The 19,484-nt window shown below is 34.5% G+C and overlaps 1 protein-coding gene across 1 annotated transcript in view; it reads right to left on the reverse strand.

Annotated features, from left to right (window-relative positions):
* Positions 1–19,484, reverse strand: part of LRBA (LPS responsive beige-like anchor protein) — a 727,560-nt gene that overhangs the window by 567,462 nt on the left and 140,614 nt on the right. Inside the window, exons 23-28 of the mRNA XM_037740751.1 lie at positions 8,191–9,255; positions 7,041–7,219; positions 6,063–6,216; positions 5,466–5,646; positions 952–1,073; positions 372–479 (exon numbers count right to left, since the gene is read on the reverse strand). Coding sequence (XP_037596679.1) covers positions 372–479; positions 952–1,073; positions 5,466–5,646; positions 6,063–6,216; positions 7,041–7,219; positions 8,191–9,255 — 1,809 coding nt within the window. The remainder of the gene's footprint in view (positions 1–371; positions 480–951; positions 1,074–5,465; positions 5,647–6,062; positions 6,217–7,040; positions 7,220–8,190; positions 9,256–19,484) is intronic.

Here is a 19,484-nt window from a genome sequence, read left to right on the forward strand (position 1 = left end):
GTCTCAAAAAAAAAAAAAAAAAAAAAAAAAAAAAAAAAAAAAAAAAAAAAAAAAAAAAAAAGGAAATTACAATAGTACAGCTCAAAAGTGGTTAGACTTAATGAGTACATGTATAGCACTTAGAGTACTTACTATGTAATAATGCATTATTCCTTTTAATAAGATTACACTAATTTAATAGCTCCCTTTATGTAGGCTATCGTTTCTAATATTCTATGTTTCTAAAATCAATGTCAAAAGAACTGGTTTCTAACCTTTCTATCTCTGCTACACTATTTTATATCACAAAGAAGTTTTAATCTCAATATATTAAGTCTAAGAGGAAATATGCATCAGTTAAGAGAGTATGTTAAAGAAATATTGTAACTTACTATGTCTCTGAAAACAACTGCCCTAAGCCGATTAATATCCATGTCCTGTAGAAGCCTGTCAAGGTCTCTTACTGGAGATATACCACCAGTCACAATGTCCACTGGGCTCTATTTAAGAATAATAAAAAAAAAAAATGTACATATATATATATATATATATACACACACACACACACACACACACACACTACACAGATACTCTTTAAAAATAAACACAGTATTCCAAGAACCAGAGAAGCAAAGCTATACCATTCCTTTCCCCACTTTTTTTGTGTGTATACTTCTTTCTTCTTTGGGGGGTTGGAAAGTGGGGTGGAGAAAGATGGCATGAAGGAAAAAAATGACATATTTGAAGGAAAAGGTATCACAGAAACAAGAAAAGTAAACATTTGAAAAAGCAGACAAGATTGAGTATAAACAAATCTTTACTGTATATTTAAACACAAATATTTGAATGTTACGTCCAGGCCTAAAGTAACTATTTTAATCTCTGCCAGATTTAACTTTATGTTGAAATGAAATTTAAAAACTTAATTGTAAAATAGGAATATGCTTTTTGAAAATTAATCTGTATACTTACCTTTGCTGCAGATTTCCCTAAAGGAATAAAGCTATGTATTGTTTTCAAGGCTTTATCTCCCCTAGTTTTCAGTTGTGAATGCTGCTGACACTCCAAGCAATTCCTTACTGCCACTGCACACACTGTAATTTATTTTAAGGAAAAGATTGGGAAAGAAAAGTTAATGTTTAAGATTATGGAAGTAAAAACCATCAACTACACAATATGATTTACATAAGATTTTATACAAAAGAGATGACATTCAGCATATTCCTACAACATCCCTAGACTTTATCGCCTAGTGTTGGTTGTCTGATATTGTTAGATTCCATGCTGTGGCCCAGTTAAGACTTAGGGAGGCAGTATGGCCTACTGGTCTAAACTTTTAGGGTTTGCTGAAAGGAAATTAGTTCAGAATCTTAGTAGGCTTCTGTTTCTTAGATCTCAACTAAGCTAATTGGGACAATCTTTTATTAGGAAAAGGACAGGGAAGAAAAGAATTGAAAGAAATGGAAGAAAACAGAGAACAAAGCATATTACCATGAACTAGTCTACATAACAATCTTCTACTACCATCATTAAAGTAAATTAAACTGAAAATTTTGGCATTTTTCTTATACTGCATCATTACAGTATGATATTGAGACTGATAGAGGTTATAGTTAGAAGAAGCTTTATAGGGTCCAGCATTTACTAGCATTCATTAAAACTGCTTAGAAAATGGGAGACAGAAAGGGAAATTGATTAATATACAGTCTAAAATTACCTAAGGCTCCCAAAAATCAGGCAGTTAGATTACTTAGAAATTAATTTTGAATTTTAAATGACATACATTATGCACACTTCACTATGAACTGCTGGATACCATGTAATCATTTAAATTCCTACCAAATCTGTAGCACTCAAGGTACTTGAACTGAGCAATGGAGGGAGAGCAAATTAGGAACAAAATAGCAAACTTAAGTGGGAACTTCACAAACAATCACTGGCCTACCATATGGCTAGCAGACATGATAATTTAGAAAGAAAGTATTCTGAAAAGTGCCCAAAGAAAGCAATAGAAGTTGAAAGGAAATAAGGAGGGGATAAGGGAAAGAAGAGAGAATATGGAATAAAACTTTGTCAAATTTGGCATCAGACCCTAGAAATATTTTACTTTGTCAAATTTGCTATCAGACCAAGGAAATACTTGCCATACAACCTTTTTCACAAGTTGCATAAAATCAAATTTGGGTCTGCATTACAAAATTAAAAACCACACCTCATTTCCTGGTTTCAATCAGTTACTTCTTGCTGCCATCCTAATTTTTAACCCCAACCCAAGGAAACAACAGGAATCAGGACACCAGTGTCCAACAACAGATAACCAGATAAAGAAAATGTGGTATATATACATAATGAAATACTATTCCACTGTAAAAGAGTAAGAAATCATGTCTCTCACAGCAATAAAGATGGAAATGGAGGTCATTATCTTAACTGAAACAAGTCAGAAACAGAAAGACAAATATTGTATGTTCTCACGTATAAGTGGGAGCTAAATAGTGTGTATACATGGATGTAGAGTGTGTATAACTGAAAATGGAGACTCAGAAGAATGAGGTGTGAGAGGGGGTTGGAAGATGAGAAACTACTTAATGGTACAACGTATGTTACTCCCATGATGAATACCCTAATAGCCCTGACTTCACCACTAAGCAATCCATGTATGTAAAAAAATTGTACTTGTACCCTATAAATTTATACAATTTAAAAAAAAATCACACATTTGGACTGTTTACTTAGCTTACCATACTCTATTAAATAATCTTGGACAAGTCATTTTTTAAGTCTCATTTCCATATATAAAAACAAATGGTACTGGGGCAGATTAAATTATCTCTTAATTCTTTTCTACAGCTATGAAAAATTAGGAACATAGAATATTTCCCTAGCTTCTGAATCTGCTCTTGAGTAAAGCTTTGCTAGCACAGCCTTGTACTTTTAATTCTAGAAATATTCTCTTTTTAGGAAAGTGAAAAGGCTTTGAAAATGGCACACACAAAGCAATAAAGTCTAAATATTTTAATTACTAATAGATTAAAGAAGTATACTACAATAGAAAGAGTAGGAGCACTAGTTAGACAAAAGCATAGTATTCAAATTCTACCTTCGCCAATTATAGCTTTTTAGTTAAAGATAAGTTTCCCAATTTCTTTGATCTTCAATTTCCTCATGAATTAAAAAAAAACAAAATTTTCACCATAAAATCAACAATGACAAATGACAGTAATCAATAAATAATAGCTTTTATTATGTTATGCTCACCAATTTGTCTCTTAATTTAAATTTTAAAACAACTGTCTATAAATTGTTAATCCAAGTTATTCAGAATAGCTGGATATGTCATTTATTATTAAATATAAAATACTTGGAATTTTATAAAGTATATACTATTAAATACTTCAAATAGCATTTTGAGTAAAAATCTTATTTGTACCAAAAAGCACAAGTATACATTAGTTTATGTAACAGATCTTCTTGCTAAAGATGAAAAAATATGTCATTAACTCATTAGATTCCCACTTCCACATTACGTCTCTTTGTCTCTTCATATGAACATGGCTCCTAATGGTTTGCTTCCATTTCTTGTTCCTTCTCTCCTCACCACTTTCTCTTCATTTAGTAATAAAATCATTTAACAAAGTCTCGATGTTTACAACCATATAGAAGGAAAGTTATGCAAAAAAAAATTGTTTTTTTGTTTTTTTGTTTCACCTAAGGAAGTTCAATTGGCACTAAAAAGTCATTTCAGCCAGGCGCGGTGGCTCATGCCTGTAATCCCAGCACTTTGGGAGGCCAAGGTAAGTGGATCACGAAGTGAGGAGACAGGAGACCATCCTGGCCAACACGGTGAAAGCCCGTCTCTACTAAAAATACAAAAAAATTAGCTGGACATGGTGGCGCACGCCTGTAGTCCTAGCTACTTGGGAGGCTGAGGCAGGAGAATTGCTTGAACCCAGGAGGCAGAGATTGCAGTGAGCCAAGATCAAGCCACTGCACTGCAACATGGGCAACAGTCTCAAAAAAAAAAAAAAAAGCATTTCATGTATTTTTACTTTTACCTAGGGAAGAAGTAAAGAACTTTTACCTAGGGAAGAAGTAAAGAACAGAGGAAAAGAACAGAGATTTGATGATTTTATTAACTGCTTTAACAAATTACCACAGCTTTTTTAAATAAAAGCTGTATTTGAATGATGCTCGTTTAGAACAATATTATTCAAGTGTGTTGTAAGAGAAACAGCATCAACATCACCTGGGACTTTGTAGTCAATTTTAGGCCTCACTCTAGACCTATATAATCTTTTTCTTTTTTGAGACTCATTCCTGCTCTGATGCCCAGACTGGAGTACAGTGTTGTGATCTTAGCTCACTGCAATCTCCACCTCCCGGGTTCAAGCGATTTTGCTGCCTAAGCCTCCAAAGTAGCTGGGATTACAGATGCGTACCACCATACCTGGCTAATTTTTGTATTTTTAGTAAAGACAGGTTTTCAGCATGTTGGCCAGGCTAGTCTCAAACTCCTGACCTCAGGTGAGCCGCTGGGATCCAAAGTGCTGGGATTACAGACGTGAGCCACTATGCCCGGCCTAGACCTATATAATCTAATCTGCATTTTTAACAAGATCATCAAATTTATGAATCACCTTGTGTTTATTAATCACCTTATGTTTATGTATCTCCTTAAAATTTCAGAATCACACTTTGGAGCAAAAAGAGATTGGGAGCACCTATAATTCCAGCTATTAGGGAGGATGAGGAAGCAGGATCACTTGATCCCAGAATTTTGAGACCAGCCTCAGCAACATAGCAGGACCACCATCTCAGGAAGAAAAAAGAAAAAAAGAAAGGGATGAGGGAGGGTGGAAACTGCTGGCCAAAATCACCTTAGTAAATTCTGTTTTTGTTTTTTTTTTTTTAATACATTCATTTTATTGTGTTTTAGGTTTTGGGGTACATGTGAAGAACATGCAAGATTGTTGCAGTAAATTCTTTTTTTTTTTTTTTTTTTTTTTGAGACAGAGTCTCACTCTGTCCCTGAGGCTGTAGTGCAGTGGTGCGATTTCGGCTCACTGCGACCTCTGCCTCCCGGGTTCAAGCCACTCTTCTGCTCAGCCTCCTGACTTGCTAGGACTATAGGCACACATCACTATGCCCAGCTAAATTTTTGTATTCTTAGTAGAGACAGGGTCTCACCATGTTAGTGACGATGGTCTCAATCTCCTGACCATGTGATCCAACTGCCTTGGCCTCCCAAAGTGCTGGGATTACAGGCGTGAGCCACCACATCCAGCAGTAAATTTTTCAAAATATATCCTCCTCCTTCCCCATCCAACTTACCAACTACTACTATGCATAGTACATCAAAAAGTAACCATATAGTGAATAAGCTAGCACATATTTTCTCACCAACAGAAGATGGATAATTTCTAATGTCATCTCTGAATTACTGAAAATTTTTTTAAGTAAATTTCCAATGGTTTTTAACAGCTCACCCAGTCGGAGACACTGCCGCAAAATCCCTCCAGATGACATATTTTTTTCAGCTTCAATTTCAGTAAAGCCAAGAGAACTTGCAAATACAAGCACATCCACAAGGCTAATTAGCCTCTGCAAAAATGTCACAGAGGCTTCTATTGAAAGGCCTTGAGTAGGTTCAATATTTTCCAGTTCATGCTGTAAAAAAAAAAAGTTTGACATTTAAATACATATTCTAAAAAAAATTATTACCAGATACACTCCTAAAATTTATAAATTTTACAAGAAGTCAGACTTTCAGAAACCTAGTAACACAGAGTGATTTATACTTATTATTTCATCTAAAAAAGGTAGGGATATGAGGAGGAGCAACAGAAACATACAGGTGAAACACCATGAACCATATTCTTTCACTAGCTGACTCATACCTAGGGAACCAACATTTTTTTCAGCTATTTCATTACTAGACCAGATTCTAAGGCAAGTAATAGATACTATTGTTTTTTATTTATAGCATCTATGTGCATAGTAACCACCACATTTAAGTTTTAGTTAATAAAGTTGCCTAACACTCATGTTTTCACACCAATTTTATACAGTAATTAAGTCCTTACTGTAGCCGATGTAGCAGCTGAAAGCAATGGCAGTATACCCCCGCAAGCCATGACCATATTGTCCATCACTTGAGAGATGAGATGAATTGTGTTGTGTACAAAGATGACATTATCACTGCTATTCACGAAGTCCATAACTGTCTTTGTTGAATGGCTGTCCAAAGATAAATGATGTTTACTGATAAAGCTAAAAAAAGGAAATCACAGTTTCCCTACTTGAGGGGAGGGAGGATAAGAAGATGCTTTTGCTTCATCTTGAAAACTGAAGGAAGATGATGCAGTAGGGGGTGTATACTTCTTCAGATGGAACAGACCATTCCATATCAGTAGTTACTATCCATGACCTTTTTCAGTGCTGAAATATAAATACTATTCATTTTACACTTGACATAAAAAGTTGAAGAAAATTATCCTAACTGGGAACAAACCTGAGAAATCATGTGACAAAATTTATGAGGTAAATGTGCTATTAAAAATGAATTTTCTTCTGTAATGCCTATGAAATGCTTTTAAACATAACAAGAATCTTACACAAATAAAATAAAAAATTAGGCACTTTTAAAATCATAAATCATACAATGAAGAATAATTTGAACTATACGGATTTTTTAATGCTAAAAATACATTGGAAATATTGATAATGTTATACTTATCCTAATTGTTTTTTAACACTTCTAGTAATAAACCAACTTGATAGACCTACCTTCTGGCGAGTTCCATGCTATAAAATGGCTACAGGAAATCACTACAATTTTTTTAAAAAGAGAAACCTCTGCTTTTCGTGTTTTTGTAATCCAGATAAGGATTCCATTCTTTTATAATGGAGAATAAAAGTTAATTCAGTAAAACCCTAGCATAGAATAATTACTATCCTACATTTTAAACAAATGTCTGAAATTACAAAGTGCTTCTATAGATTTCTTTGAAAATAAAAGACTAGGTTTATACATATCTTCCATAACAAACATATAGACAAACCTTCTCCACATCTGTATATCTGTTTCAATTGAAAATAATAGATCAGTGAGCAAACGCTGATGCATTTGAGACCAGTTGAACTCAGGAATACGAAACGTAGTAGATCTGGAATCCCTCCTTTGTCCATTAACTGCATCTGGTGCTATTCCTTGCCCTGGCTCCTCAGGTTGCCTTGACATCTAATACAGAAAATTTAAAAAGTAATAAAATAAGTTCAATTTCAACAGAAGGCTTTAGAAAAGTAAACAATTTAGTAGTTTCTATGCAATCCATCTAACACATTTTAAGACACTAAAGAACCAAATTAGAGACAGAAAAATTATCAGTGAGTAATAACATTAATATTTTAGTACACATAAGTAAAGCATCAAAAGTATAAAACTACCACAATTCAGAAGTAACTAGATTGGAATTATGTTAAGTATTACCACTATGTAGCATGTTATAAAGGAATCAAGTAACAGTTATTAGTTTTGAACCTTAGCCTAAAAGAAAGGCAGTATTTAAAATCTAAATGGAATCTGGATTATGAAGTGGCTAAAATGATGAACAAATAAAAACAGTGATAACACAATGAAGAACAAACCAACAAAAACAAAAAAAAGGAAGGTGGGATAGAGGGTAAGAACTGAATAAAGTGAAAAACGACAACATGCTACCAAGCATTGTCTCATGGGTCACTCTGAGATACGGATAGAGAAGAAGGCTGTGCCTTTAGATCTCACAAAGACTCCTCTCTCTTATAGAATTCGTAATACAATTTTAAATCACACACTTGGTAACTAAAATTACACACTGGCAAGTAGGTAACCCTAGAGCTTACTGGAAAATAATGTACTATGATTGGGTTAGTCAAATAAAAGGTAAAATGCAAGTGTTTCCAGTATTTGTTTTATAAACTAAAATTATATCAATCATTCAAAGTGCTAACTTTTGATCATGCTATGGTAAAAATAATAATAAAAGCTGCCATTTAATGAACTCATATTAACTGCTAAACACTGTGCTAACAATCTGAAACACAATCTTCACCTTCATTGCATTTATTAGAGAACACAATATGAACCAAATCCAAAATAAAATTTAAGTATATATGCTTGCTCTTTTTTAACTCAGTGAAAAAATACTTGAAGACAATATATAAAATCACCTCAAGCACATGTCGATGAGGTTGAGGTGCTTCCACATTTGTGCTGGCCTTCAATTCCAGCCTCTCAGTATCTGTAGCAACACTAGAAACATCCAACTTTGCAATCTTTTGCTCAGAAGCAGCAGAAACCTCAGAGGTATTACCATGACAATCACTAATTAATTTGGTTTCTCTAGTGAGGGCAGTTGCTTTCCTCCCTTCCTCCAGCATCTGACCAAGGTTTGATTCTACAGCTCTTTGGGAAACAGTAGTTTCTGGTGACCTAGCTGAAGACTCTGATGCTGTCATAGTCTGAATTCCAGAATCTTTAGAATCTTGAGTTTCAGTATTAGTTTGCTTTTCAGTAACAGGTTTTCCTTCTTGACATATTAATTTGTGATCATTGCCAAACATGTCCAGTTTTTCACTGGCTTCAAATGCAGCTGGAGACAAACTATTATCTTGGAACTCTGTGGGTAGACTAGCTTCCTCAGTAGGACTGCCTTCTACTTTCAGTTCCACATAATCATCATCTTCCTCTTCCTCTGCTATAGACTTATCCAAGAACTCTGGCATCTCTGAAGCATCCTCTTCTGAAGGAGAACTTATAGAAGCAGTTACTTCACTGACAGTCACTGAATCTTTGCCAGTTGTTATAAAAGAATTAGAAGAAATAGTCACAGCTTCTATTATGTCAGAAGATACTTCTAAATCACCTGCATTCCTTGTCTCATTTGCCAATGTTTCTCCCAACGTGCCTTCATCTGGTAACTCCTGATTTTCTTGCTCAGCTTTCATTTCTTCATAAGATGTATTAGTAGTTTGCAGTTCAATATTAGATGCAGATTCTAGTAAGCATGTCTTCTCTATACTTGAATTTTCGTTACCATTTGTGGTGAAATGAGGATAGACAGGAGAATCCTTCCTATCTGATTGCTGGGATCCTGCTGAAACATTAACATCCCTTCTAATGACAGAGGCTGCTTCAACTGAAGTTGAAGAAGAGGGCCCTATTTCTTCATCAACTTTTCCTTGCTGTTCCCTAAACATATTGGCAAGGTTTTCTTTGTGTATTTCAAAAGTGACCTAGGTGAAAAATGTACAGTCAGTTAAAATATGCAGGAGAAATAAACACAGAATACAAAATATAAAATTAAATAATTTTCAAATACATAGTTTATATAATACAATGAAGCTTAATTTTCCTATATTTTATTTTAGTAGAATGATAAATGTAAGTTAATCACAAAAATCTAAATATTCATTAAAAATGACAGCCAATTTTAATATTAACAAGTAGCATAGCATGAAACCACAACAAGAACATAGCCATTTAGCCTATTCTTAAACATGTATAGGAAAAGGATACACTATTCTACTGGCTACCATAACTTGTACCAGAATCTAAGTATGTACCATTGGGAAGTGTTTTATGCACTGGGTAACACTTGTTTCAACTGTTAGGACTACCAATTTCCCCAGGAATTGTCCACAGGAGAGATTAAAAATATCAGTTAATTATGCTCACCATTACAGTAGCTCTACATATATCTATTAAGCTACAAAACCATTATCTCACTAAGCTAATGAATACAAGTTATTTTAGCAATGGGAGAAAAAAGATCCAGCCCTTCCCCAAAGTTTAACCATAACTTCCAAAGTTTGAACTAGTCAAAAATAGTCTGAATGTTTCAACGGATCCATACATACATCCATTCATTCCATTTAAATGTGAGTGACTACTATATATTAGGCACGGTGAACATTTCTATATCATGCTTTGCCTTTTACCCAAATAAATACGAAAAAACTGAAAAAGTAAATTTTTTTTAAAGAGAGAGCTGTACTTGTTAATGTCACAAAATTTAGAATGTTTTAAATCTCTTATGGATTATTGTATAGCCACTATCATGTGATTTCCATTGATGTTTCAACGTTAACCCCCATCACCTCTTGCAACAAAAATGCCAAAAAACTATCATACATGCAGAAAGTATAAGCATAATTATAGTTTATTAATCTCAAAGGTGTTTGTTTCTGTAATCTACATTACTATACACAGCAAATTGGACATTCATTCAATAAATCTTTATTGAGCCATAGTATAAGAGGATGGTAGGATAATCAAAGAAGAAAAGCTGATTTTTTTTTTTAAGCACAAAAATCTATAGGCTTTATTGAATCACAGAAGTATGCACATAGATGAAATGCAAACAAAAGTAAAAATGACTCTCGATGCAAAAATATCCTTCTATTGATATTAACTAGCCTTTACTCACGACATACACAGAACATTCATGCCATGTGATATACCTAAAAATAAAAATGTTCAGGGAATAAATATTTTCCTAACTGAATATTTGTAAATATTTTTCCTAATTGTAAATATGTTCTTAAATCTAAAACTTAGAAATATTTTTATTAAAAAAAAAAAAAATCAGTGGTGAAATCCAGCACTTTAAGAGGCTGAGGTGGACGGATCACCTGGGGTCAGGAGTTCAAGACCAGCCTGGCCAACATGGCAAAACCCTTTCTCTACTAAAAACACAAAACTCAGCTGGGCCTGGTGGTGCACACCTGTAATCTCAGCTACTCGGGAGGCTGAAATAGGAGAATCACTTGAACCCGGGAGGCAGAGGTTGCGGTGAGCCAAGATAGCACCACTGCACTTCAGCCTGGGTGACAGAGTGAGACTTCATCTCAAAAAAAAAAAAAAAGGATTGGTTAGCCTACTGTTTGGGAAACTGACTTTAGGAAGAGCATTTCTGTACCAATAAAACAATTATCATTATCAAAAGAAGCAGGTTACATATTAACAACCTCACTGTCATTTTGAAAATAGGCCATTTATTTCTACAAAACCTGTGTTATAGAACGACGTTTTCAATAATCATTTGCTTTGATTTTATTTAAAGGTTTTTAGAATTTGTATTACACAATGGATCGATAAACATGAGCATATATATATATATATATATATATATATAATTTATGTACAGATTAAGAAACAACAATTTTTTTAATCTCACATACCTACCACCCATGTCAAGAAGTAAAACATTATCAGTATCTCACAATTCCCCTATGCATCCTGCCTGACTGTACTCCCTACTTCTCCACTACAATCAGAAGGAAATCACTATCCCGATATTTCTATTGTTCACTGTTTATAAATAGTTTTACCTGGAGGACAGAGCTTTGGCAGACAATTTTAAAGAATAGTTTTACTATCTATATACTAAACATACCCATTATGTTTAGTTTGAAATACTAACACAAACTGAGCCAATTGTATTTTGAAAAGCAATACTGCCACACCTGAGGCTCCCAAGAAAAGACAAGATATTCAGAATCTGTGAGCTCCAGCAGGGCTTCAGCTTACTTAAGAGAACATGTAAAGCTATTTCTGGGAAGTCTTATAGGCAAGTTATTAGGAAATACAGGAAATATAGAGGTCAAGAGAGCTGGAGAATCTATCAGAGGTGGTATGTGCCAGGTAGAGTATATTGGCATAAATAAGGTCTGAGAAGTAGACTACTTCATATTTTTCAATTCTAAGCTCTCCATGGTGAACCCTTACCCTAAGAAATACGTTGAACCAGAGCATATCTTTGCATAGTAAAGTGAGAATCTCCAGGTGATTCAGGCAGTCGAATTAGAAGGGAAAATAGGAACTTAATCAGTACATGGTCAAGGCAAGGAAGCTAAGTACTCCTGGTAAGAATAAAGGTCTACCTCTCCTGAGCCAAACTGCTTCAGTCCAGATGGACTGTCATCTGTCTACTACATAGCTGCTATGGTGAGCTCCCTTTCTACAGTCCTGGAGATCCCCTTCATCTCTCTTCTATGTTGTCTCTTCTGTTTCGTATATTTCATTTCTTTCCGTTTATTTTATTCTCTCCTTTTGTTCAATATCCTGCAGTGTCTTCTTGGGTAAGAATGCATACAAATGAAATTTTTTGAGATCTCAAATATCTGAAAATGTATTTATTCTAGCTTCATATTTGATTAATAGTCAGAGTATAAAACATAGGTAGAAAAGCATTTAATTTTGGAATCTGAAATGCTTTTAAAATTCTAAATAAATAGAATTTGCCCTTTATTTACTCTAAATAAATAAAATAGGTTTTTAAATTTGCCCTTAATTTAATTTACTCCAATGGTCTAAAAGCTAAATGGCAAATGAATAATTATCAGGATTATCTTTTTGGGTGCTGTTTTCCTTAAGATATTTGTGGCTTTAAAACTGATAATTTCCAATTAATTGCCAGATATTGTTCTAAATTACCCAGTTAAAAGACTAGTCATTAATCTTCACAATCATTTGATAGCTAATCTATAGCTGTTTGTAATGTTTGGAAAGCACTTCTATAAACCACTAGTTAAAGATACTCATGAGCTAATGACTATAACATTTCTTTTGCCATTACTTTCAACTTAATTGGGACTCAAATTTACTAATTAGTAGATAAAAGATGAACACAATACATCCAAATGTTAATATTATCTTTTTAATCTATATATTAAAACTGTATAATCTGTAAAATTTAGAATTTTTAAACTGTTAGGCAATGTTTAGCAAGTACATCTTTTTCATTGTATGTTTTCATATGAAAATACCAGCTAAATATGATGTTAATTTCTGATTCTTAAGTTACCAGCCTTTGATAAACAAGATATATCTTTAAAAAAACGTGGATATTCCCATATGTAGTAGCAACAAGCATAAGTCAAAATAATTGCCACCACATTCATGAGATCTTCTGCAGAGACTCTGATGCACAACAATGGTTTAGGTAACAGATATATTGGTAAAATCAAGCATTACTGACATAAGAGCAATTCTAAGGGTTGGTAGTACTATCCCCATTTATAAAGATAGGAAGAACAATGACATAAAAGAATAACTTCTACTCTTTTCTTTTTTTTAAAAAAAAAAGTCATCTTGATCAATTTTAATTTCTTAAAAACAGTCGAAACAGATGCTTTCATACAAATCTAGAGTATAAACTAGTACAAATTTTTAGAGAGCAATTTAGCAATATCTACTAAAACTTTTTAAAACATGCAGACTCCTTCCTCTAAAAATTCCACTTACAGGAATTTAATCTACAAAATAAAAGTTATAGTATTGAAGCAGGCTCATTACTGCTCAATGATAAGGAACAAAGTATACATCAATAGATTTTTTAAAATATCTCTTCCACCAATTTTTACAAATATAATTTTGGAGAATGGCGGACTATAAAAAGAAAACTTGAATCATTTACACAGTCACTCCTTCCTAGAATTTTAAGTGGTCTGATAACATTCAAATGTTATATCAAAGCTGAATCTTATGCTCTTTACTTCTCCATAATGTAATACATTATATATGCCATATAATATGCAGACATTAAATTCATGTAAGAAATATGCCATTAAATAATACTCTAAAATAGTAAAAATATGGTCACATTTTATTAGCAAATAATTAGATGTATGTGTAGATTCATGTATAGAATAGAAGACTAAAAGGTCTCACATCAAAATGTTATTAATAAGATACACATAGGTGTCTAGATAATGGGTAATTTTTGTTTTCTGTGTGTATGCACTTCTGCAGGGTTTAAGATTTCCTATAATGAAACCTATTACTTTAAATTTTTTAAAAATAATAAATGCTATTTGGTTTTAAAATGTTAAAGCTAAGAATACTTTTAGCCAGGAACAAAGGTGCATGCCTGCTGTTCCATCTACAGGAAAGGCTGAAGGGAGAGGATCACTTGAACCAAGGAGTACCAGGCTGTAGTGTGCTCTATAAAATGGCACCTGTAAAGAACCTCTGCGCTCTAGCCTGGGCAGCACAGCAACACTTTGTCTCTCTTTTTTTTTTCAAGTACCATTTAAATTTGGTAAAAACACACATACAAACACACACACACACACAGAAATCAGATATTTTTAAAGAATTACTTAGCAATTAAAGTATAAAGTGCTGACAATCCATGAAATGTGGAAATTTTTTATTTTTGTAATTTTTGTGAAATAGAGTCTCACTCCATCACCCAGGCTGGAGTGCAGTGGCACAATTTCTGCTCACTGCAGCTTCAGCATCCCATGTTCAAGTGATTTTCATGTCTCCAACCTCAAGTAGCTGGAACCACAGGCATGCACCACCACTCCTGGACAATTTTCATATTTTTAGTAGAGACAGGGTTTCACCATGTTGGCCAGGCTGGCCTTAAATTCCTGGCCTCAAGTGATCCACCTGCCTCGGCCTCCCAAAGTGCTGGGAGGCATGAGTCACCATGCCTGGCCAATTTTGTAACTTTTGAAATTTCTTCAAACAAGTTGCTTTTAATCTTATACAGACACCATAAACACATATATATTTTTATATATGCCAGTTCATATCTTATGATTTTAAAAATAATTTTAAGAAACCAATTAGAGAATTCTTTTAAAAAATCTTATTTCCAGCTGGGTGTGGTATCTCACGCCTGTAATCCCAGCACTTTGGGAAGCTGAGACGGGTGGATCACCTGAGGTTGGGAGCGCTAGACCAGCCTGACTAACATGGAGAAATCCCAACTCTACTAAAAATACAAAATTAGCCAGGAGTGTTGGTGCAAGCCTATAATCCCAGCTACTTAGGAGGCTGAGGCAGGAGAATTGCTTGAATCCTGGAGGCAGAGGTTGCAGTGAGCTGAGATTGCACTACTGCACACCAGTCTGGGCAACAAGAGCAAAACTCAATCTCAAAAAAAAACAAACAAAAAAAATCTTATTTCCACATGCCTTTACCCAATCTAAATGGTACTTTCTTCTTTGATACAGCGGCTAAAATTTAATCAGATTACAGTAAACAGTAAGTAAAATCTTTAGATCTTTCAAATAATCCAAGATAATTAAGGACTTTATCCCCAAATTCACCATTTAGGAGGAAGCCCAATTCATATTATACTTTTAACTCCAGTGTGACTAACCTTTACTTATTCATTTTAAGTCAGAAACCTATTCTCCTAATGGCAATATGAGTCTAGACAAAATACAGTATCTAAGGTGTTAGTTTTATTTGTTTAGAAAATTCTCATACTTCAGAATAGTTTAAATGCCTTAATTTAAGTAAAAGCATTTTATCATACCAAGTGAAAAAAGTACTACTTAAACACAAAAAAAATACTCAATTTGAAGCCAAAAACAAAAAAAAAAAGAAAAGAAAAAAATGAAAACCTAGACAACAAATAAGGCAATGAAATCACAAAGGTTACTAGGTGCACACTTTAAACCCTGAGACCAAAGTAACCAACATAGTGCAGTTATACTAGAAGAGCCTATTACTGCTTATAAAACCCAGTTCAGCTGCCGGAGGAGAGGCATACAGTGACAAACAGCTTCCCTGCTACAAAGGTGGCAGGAAATCTATCAAACTGGACAATAAAATTGCAATTGAGTTTCTTTGGCTTTTTATAGCAGCGGCATGTATCCTGATGTAACTCTGCAAAAGCTATCCAATTCACAACATTAGTTCTTTACACATCAGTTCTTTATCAAGAACCATGTTATAAATTTGTGATATTGAGATTCAAAATGACTGCAAAAAGGAAAAAGTAAGCATCACTTCAATACTATATGTATGAAAGTATTTTAATCTTCAGGATGGGTATTTTTAAAGAAATAAAATTTTGTTCCAATAATTTCAGTGGAATTTTTAACAGCTGCTACAAATTGTTCATCTACTTACTGAATCACTGCAGCTCTATTCTAAGCTTTATTAAATAATCATTTGAAGAGCCTTACAGCATAAGTTTGTTTTATTTTAAAAATAGCTTTAAAGATTAAAAATTCCAAAAAAACTTGACAGCATTCAAATAAATTACTTTGTATAAACCTCATGAAATAGAAAAGCCTTTTAAAAATAAAGAAAATCTGCACAAAGGAATAAAATTAAAAGACATGTATGAAAAACTAAAATGAAAGGTGAACAACTACAAGAACCAACTTACAACTTGAAATTTTTATTTTCCCTGTCATAAGTAATGTTTTAGCATGTAGTTTTTCAAAGCATACTTTCACAGCAAAAAGTGATAGGTCTAGTTTTACTGAGATAAAAAGACTCCATGATTAACTTAGCATTATTCCATTTTATAAACGAATAGTAAAACTTGAGTCAGTGTTGTTCTTGCTCAAAAGTAGGCACTAGAGACCTCTCCTTAAAGCAACTGTTTCCTTCTGAAAAATCTTAAGATCTGTTTAAAACCATAAGTCATTGAACTAAAGAAACATATAAACTACAGTCACGCATCACTTAATCATGAAGACATGTTCTGAGAAATGCATCATTAAGCAGTTTCATCATATGAACATCATAGAATGTACTTACACAAACCTAGATTGTATCACCTACTGTATACTAGGCTCTACGGTATAGTGTATTATTCCTAAGCTACAAACCTATATAGCTTATTACCGTACAGAAGATTGCAGACAACTGTAACACAATACATGTATTTGTGTATCTATTTTTTTAATGTTTTAATTTTTGTTTTAACAAAAGACTGAGTCTCACTCTGTGAGCCAGGCTGGAGTACAGTGGCATAATCATAGTTCACCTTTACTTCAAACTCCTAGACTCAAGTGATCCTCCCATCTCAGCCTCCTGAGTTGCTAGAAATACAGGTGTATGCCACATCTCAGCTAAAGTGGGGTGTGTGTGTGTGTGTATGTGTGTATAGATCTAGTCTCACAATGTTGCCCAGACTGGTCTCAAATTCTTGGCCTCAAGCCATCTTTCTGCCTTGGCCCCCCAAAGTGCTGGGATTAAGGGTGAGAGCCACCATTCCCAGCCCTTACATGTGTGTATATAAGATTTACATAAGTGTATCTAAACAAATATAAACACAAAAAAGTTATAGTAAAAATGCAATATAGAAGATTTAAAATGGTACTGACAGAAGGTATTTACCATGAATGTAACTTATAAAACTAGAAGTTGCCCTGGGTCAATCAGTGAGTGAGTGGTGAATAAATGTGTAGGTCTAGTACACTACAGTAGACTTTATAAACACTGTAAATACAGGCTACAGTGTTTTATAAAGTATACTGTATTTTTAAAAGCTACTTTTCTTTGTTCAATAACAAATTAATCTTAACTTACTGCAACATTTGTATAAACATTTTAATTTTTAAAACTTTTTGACTCTTTTGAAATCAAATTTAACTTAAAACACATTGTAAAACTGTACAAAAATATTATCTGCCAGGCAAAGTGGCCCACACCTGTAATCCCAGCTACTTGGGAAGCTAAGGCATGAGAATCACCTGAATCTGGGAGGTACAGGTTGCAGTGAGCCAAGATTGTGCTACTGCACTCCAGCCTGGGCGACATAGCAAGACTCTAATTCCAAAAATAAACAAACAAACAAAAAAGGCCAGGCACGGTGGCTCATAACCGTAATCCTCACACTTTGGGAGGTCAAAGTTGACTGATTACCTGAGCTTAGGAGTTCAAGACTAGTCTGGGCAACATGGCAAAAACCCATCTCTACTAAAAATACAAAACATTAGCTGGGTATGGAGATACATGCCTGTAGTCCCAGCTACTCAGAAGGCTGAGGCAGGAAAATCACTTGATACGGGGAGGCAGAGGTTGCAGTGAGCCAAGATCACACCACTGCACTCCAGCCTGGGCAACAGAGCAAGACTGTGTCTCAAAAAAAAAAAAAAAAATTCTGACCAGGTGTAGTAGCTTATGCGTATAGTCACAGCACTTTTGAAGGACCAGGCGGGAGGACGAATTGAGTCCAGGAGTTGAAGACCAGCCTGAGCAATATGGTAAAACCCCATCTCTACAAAAAACTTTAAAAATTAGCCAGGTGTGGCAGCACATGCCTGTAGTCCCAGCTACTCAGGAGGATGAGGTGAGAGGATCACTTGAGCCCAGGAGTTTGAACTGCAGTGAGCTATAATCATACCACTACAATACACTCGTCTCAAAAAAAAATTTTTTTTCCTTCTTTATAACCTTATTCCAAAAGCTTTTTTCTCTTGTTAAAATTATTTTTTTTTTACTTTTTAAATGTTTTTGTTGTAAACTAAGACACAAGCTAGACATGTTGGCTCATGCCTATAATCCCAGTTCCTTTGGAGGAGGGGGTGGGTGGATCACCTGAGGCGAGGAGGTCGAGACCAGCCTGGACTACATGGCAAAACTCTGTCTCTACTAAAAATACAAAAACTAGCCAGGCGTGGTGGCAGGCACCTATAATCCCAGCTACTCAGGAGGCTGAGGCATGGCAATCACTTGAACCCAGGAGGCGGAGATTGCAGTGAGCTGAGATCGCACCACTGCACTCTAGCCTGAGTGACAGCAAAACTCTTTTGCTTGAGTTTATACAGCTATTCATTACTATTAATCAGGATTCAAACCCTGTCTCCCAAGTCCATATTGTTTCATTGCTTACACAAATGGATCGAAAACTGGATATAAATACTTAATTATAAACGCTTACAAGCTCAAAACACCTGAGATATCACCCAATCCAACTCCTTCATTTTGTATATAGGGAACTCAAAAAGACTAATCTATTCACCCTAAATACCCTATTCTTTTCTAAAGTAGCAATTCTCAAACTTTTTGGTCTCAAGACACTTTACATTCTTTTTGAGACAAGAGTCTTGCGCTGTCACCAGCTAGAGGGCAGTGGTGGGATGTCAGCTCACTGCAACCCTCAAATCCTGGGTTCAAGTGATTCTCCTGCCTTGGCCTCCCAAGTAGCTAGGACTACAGGCACGCTCTACCATGCCCAGCTAATTTTTGTATTTTTAGTAGAGACAGGGGTTTTACCATGTTGGCCTGGATGGTCTCAATCTCTTGATCTCATGATCCACCCGCCTTGGCTTCCCAAAGTGCTGGGATTATAGGCATGAGCCACCACACCTGGCCAACACTTTTACATCCGTAAAAAGTATTAAGGTCCCCAAAGACCCTTTGTCTATGTGGATTATATCTATTACTGCTTGTATTAGAAATTAACTGAGAACTTTTACAAATATTAACCTCTTTAAAAATAATAAACTCAATATATAATATAAATAACAATGTTGAAAATGATTATTTTTCAAAACCAAACAGTAAAGAAAACAGCACTATTTTTCATATTTTTGTGAATTTCTTTAAAGTCTGGCATCATAGAAGACAACTATATTCTCATATTTGCTTTTGCATTTAATCTGTTGCATATATTGGTTTGGTTGAAGTATACAAAGAAAATCCACCCTCATATAAATATGTAGTAGTAGGAAAGAAGGACCTCAGAGACCCCATGAAAAGG

This window comes from Cebus imitator, unplaced genomic scaffold (genome assembly GCF_001604975.1).
Source record: "Cebus imitator isolate Cc_AM_T3 unplaced genomic scaffold, Cebus_imitator-1.0 Scaffold4, whole genome shotgun sequence".
In the NCBI taxonomy this organism is placed as follows: domain Eukaryota; kingdom Metazoa; phylum Chordata; class Mammalia; order Primates; family Cebidae; genus Cebus; species Cebus imitator.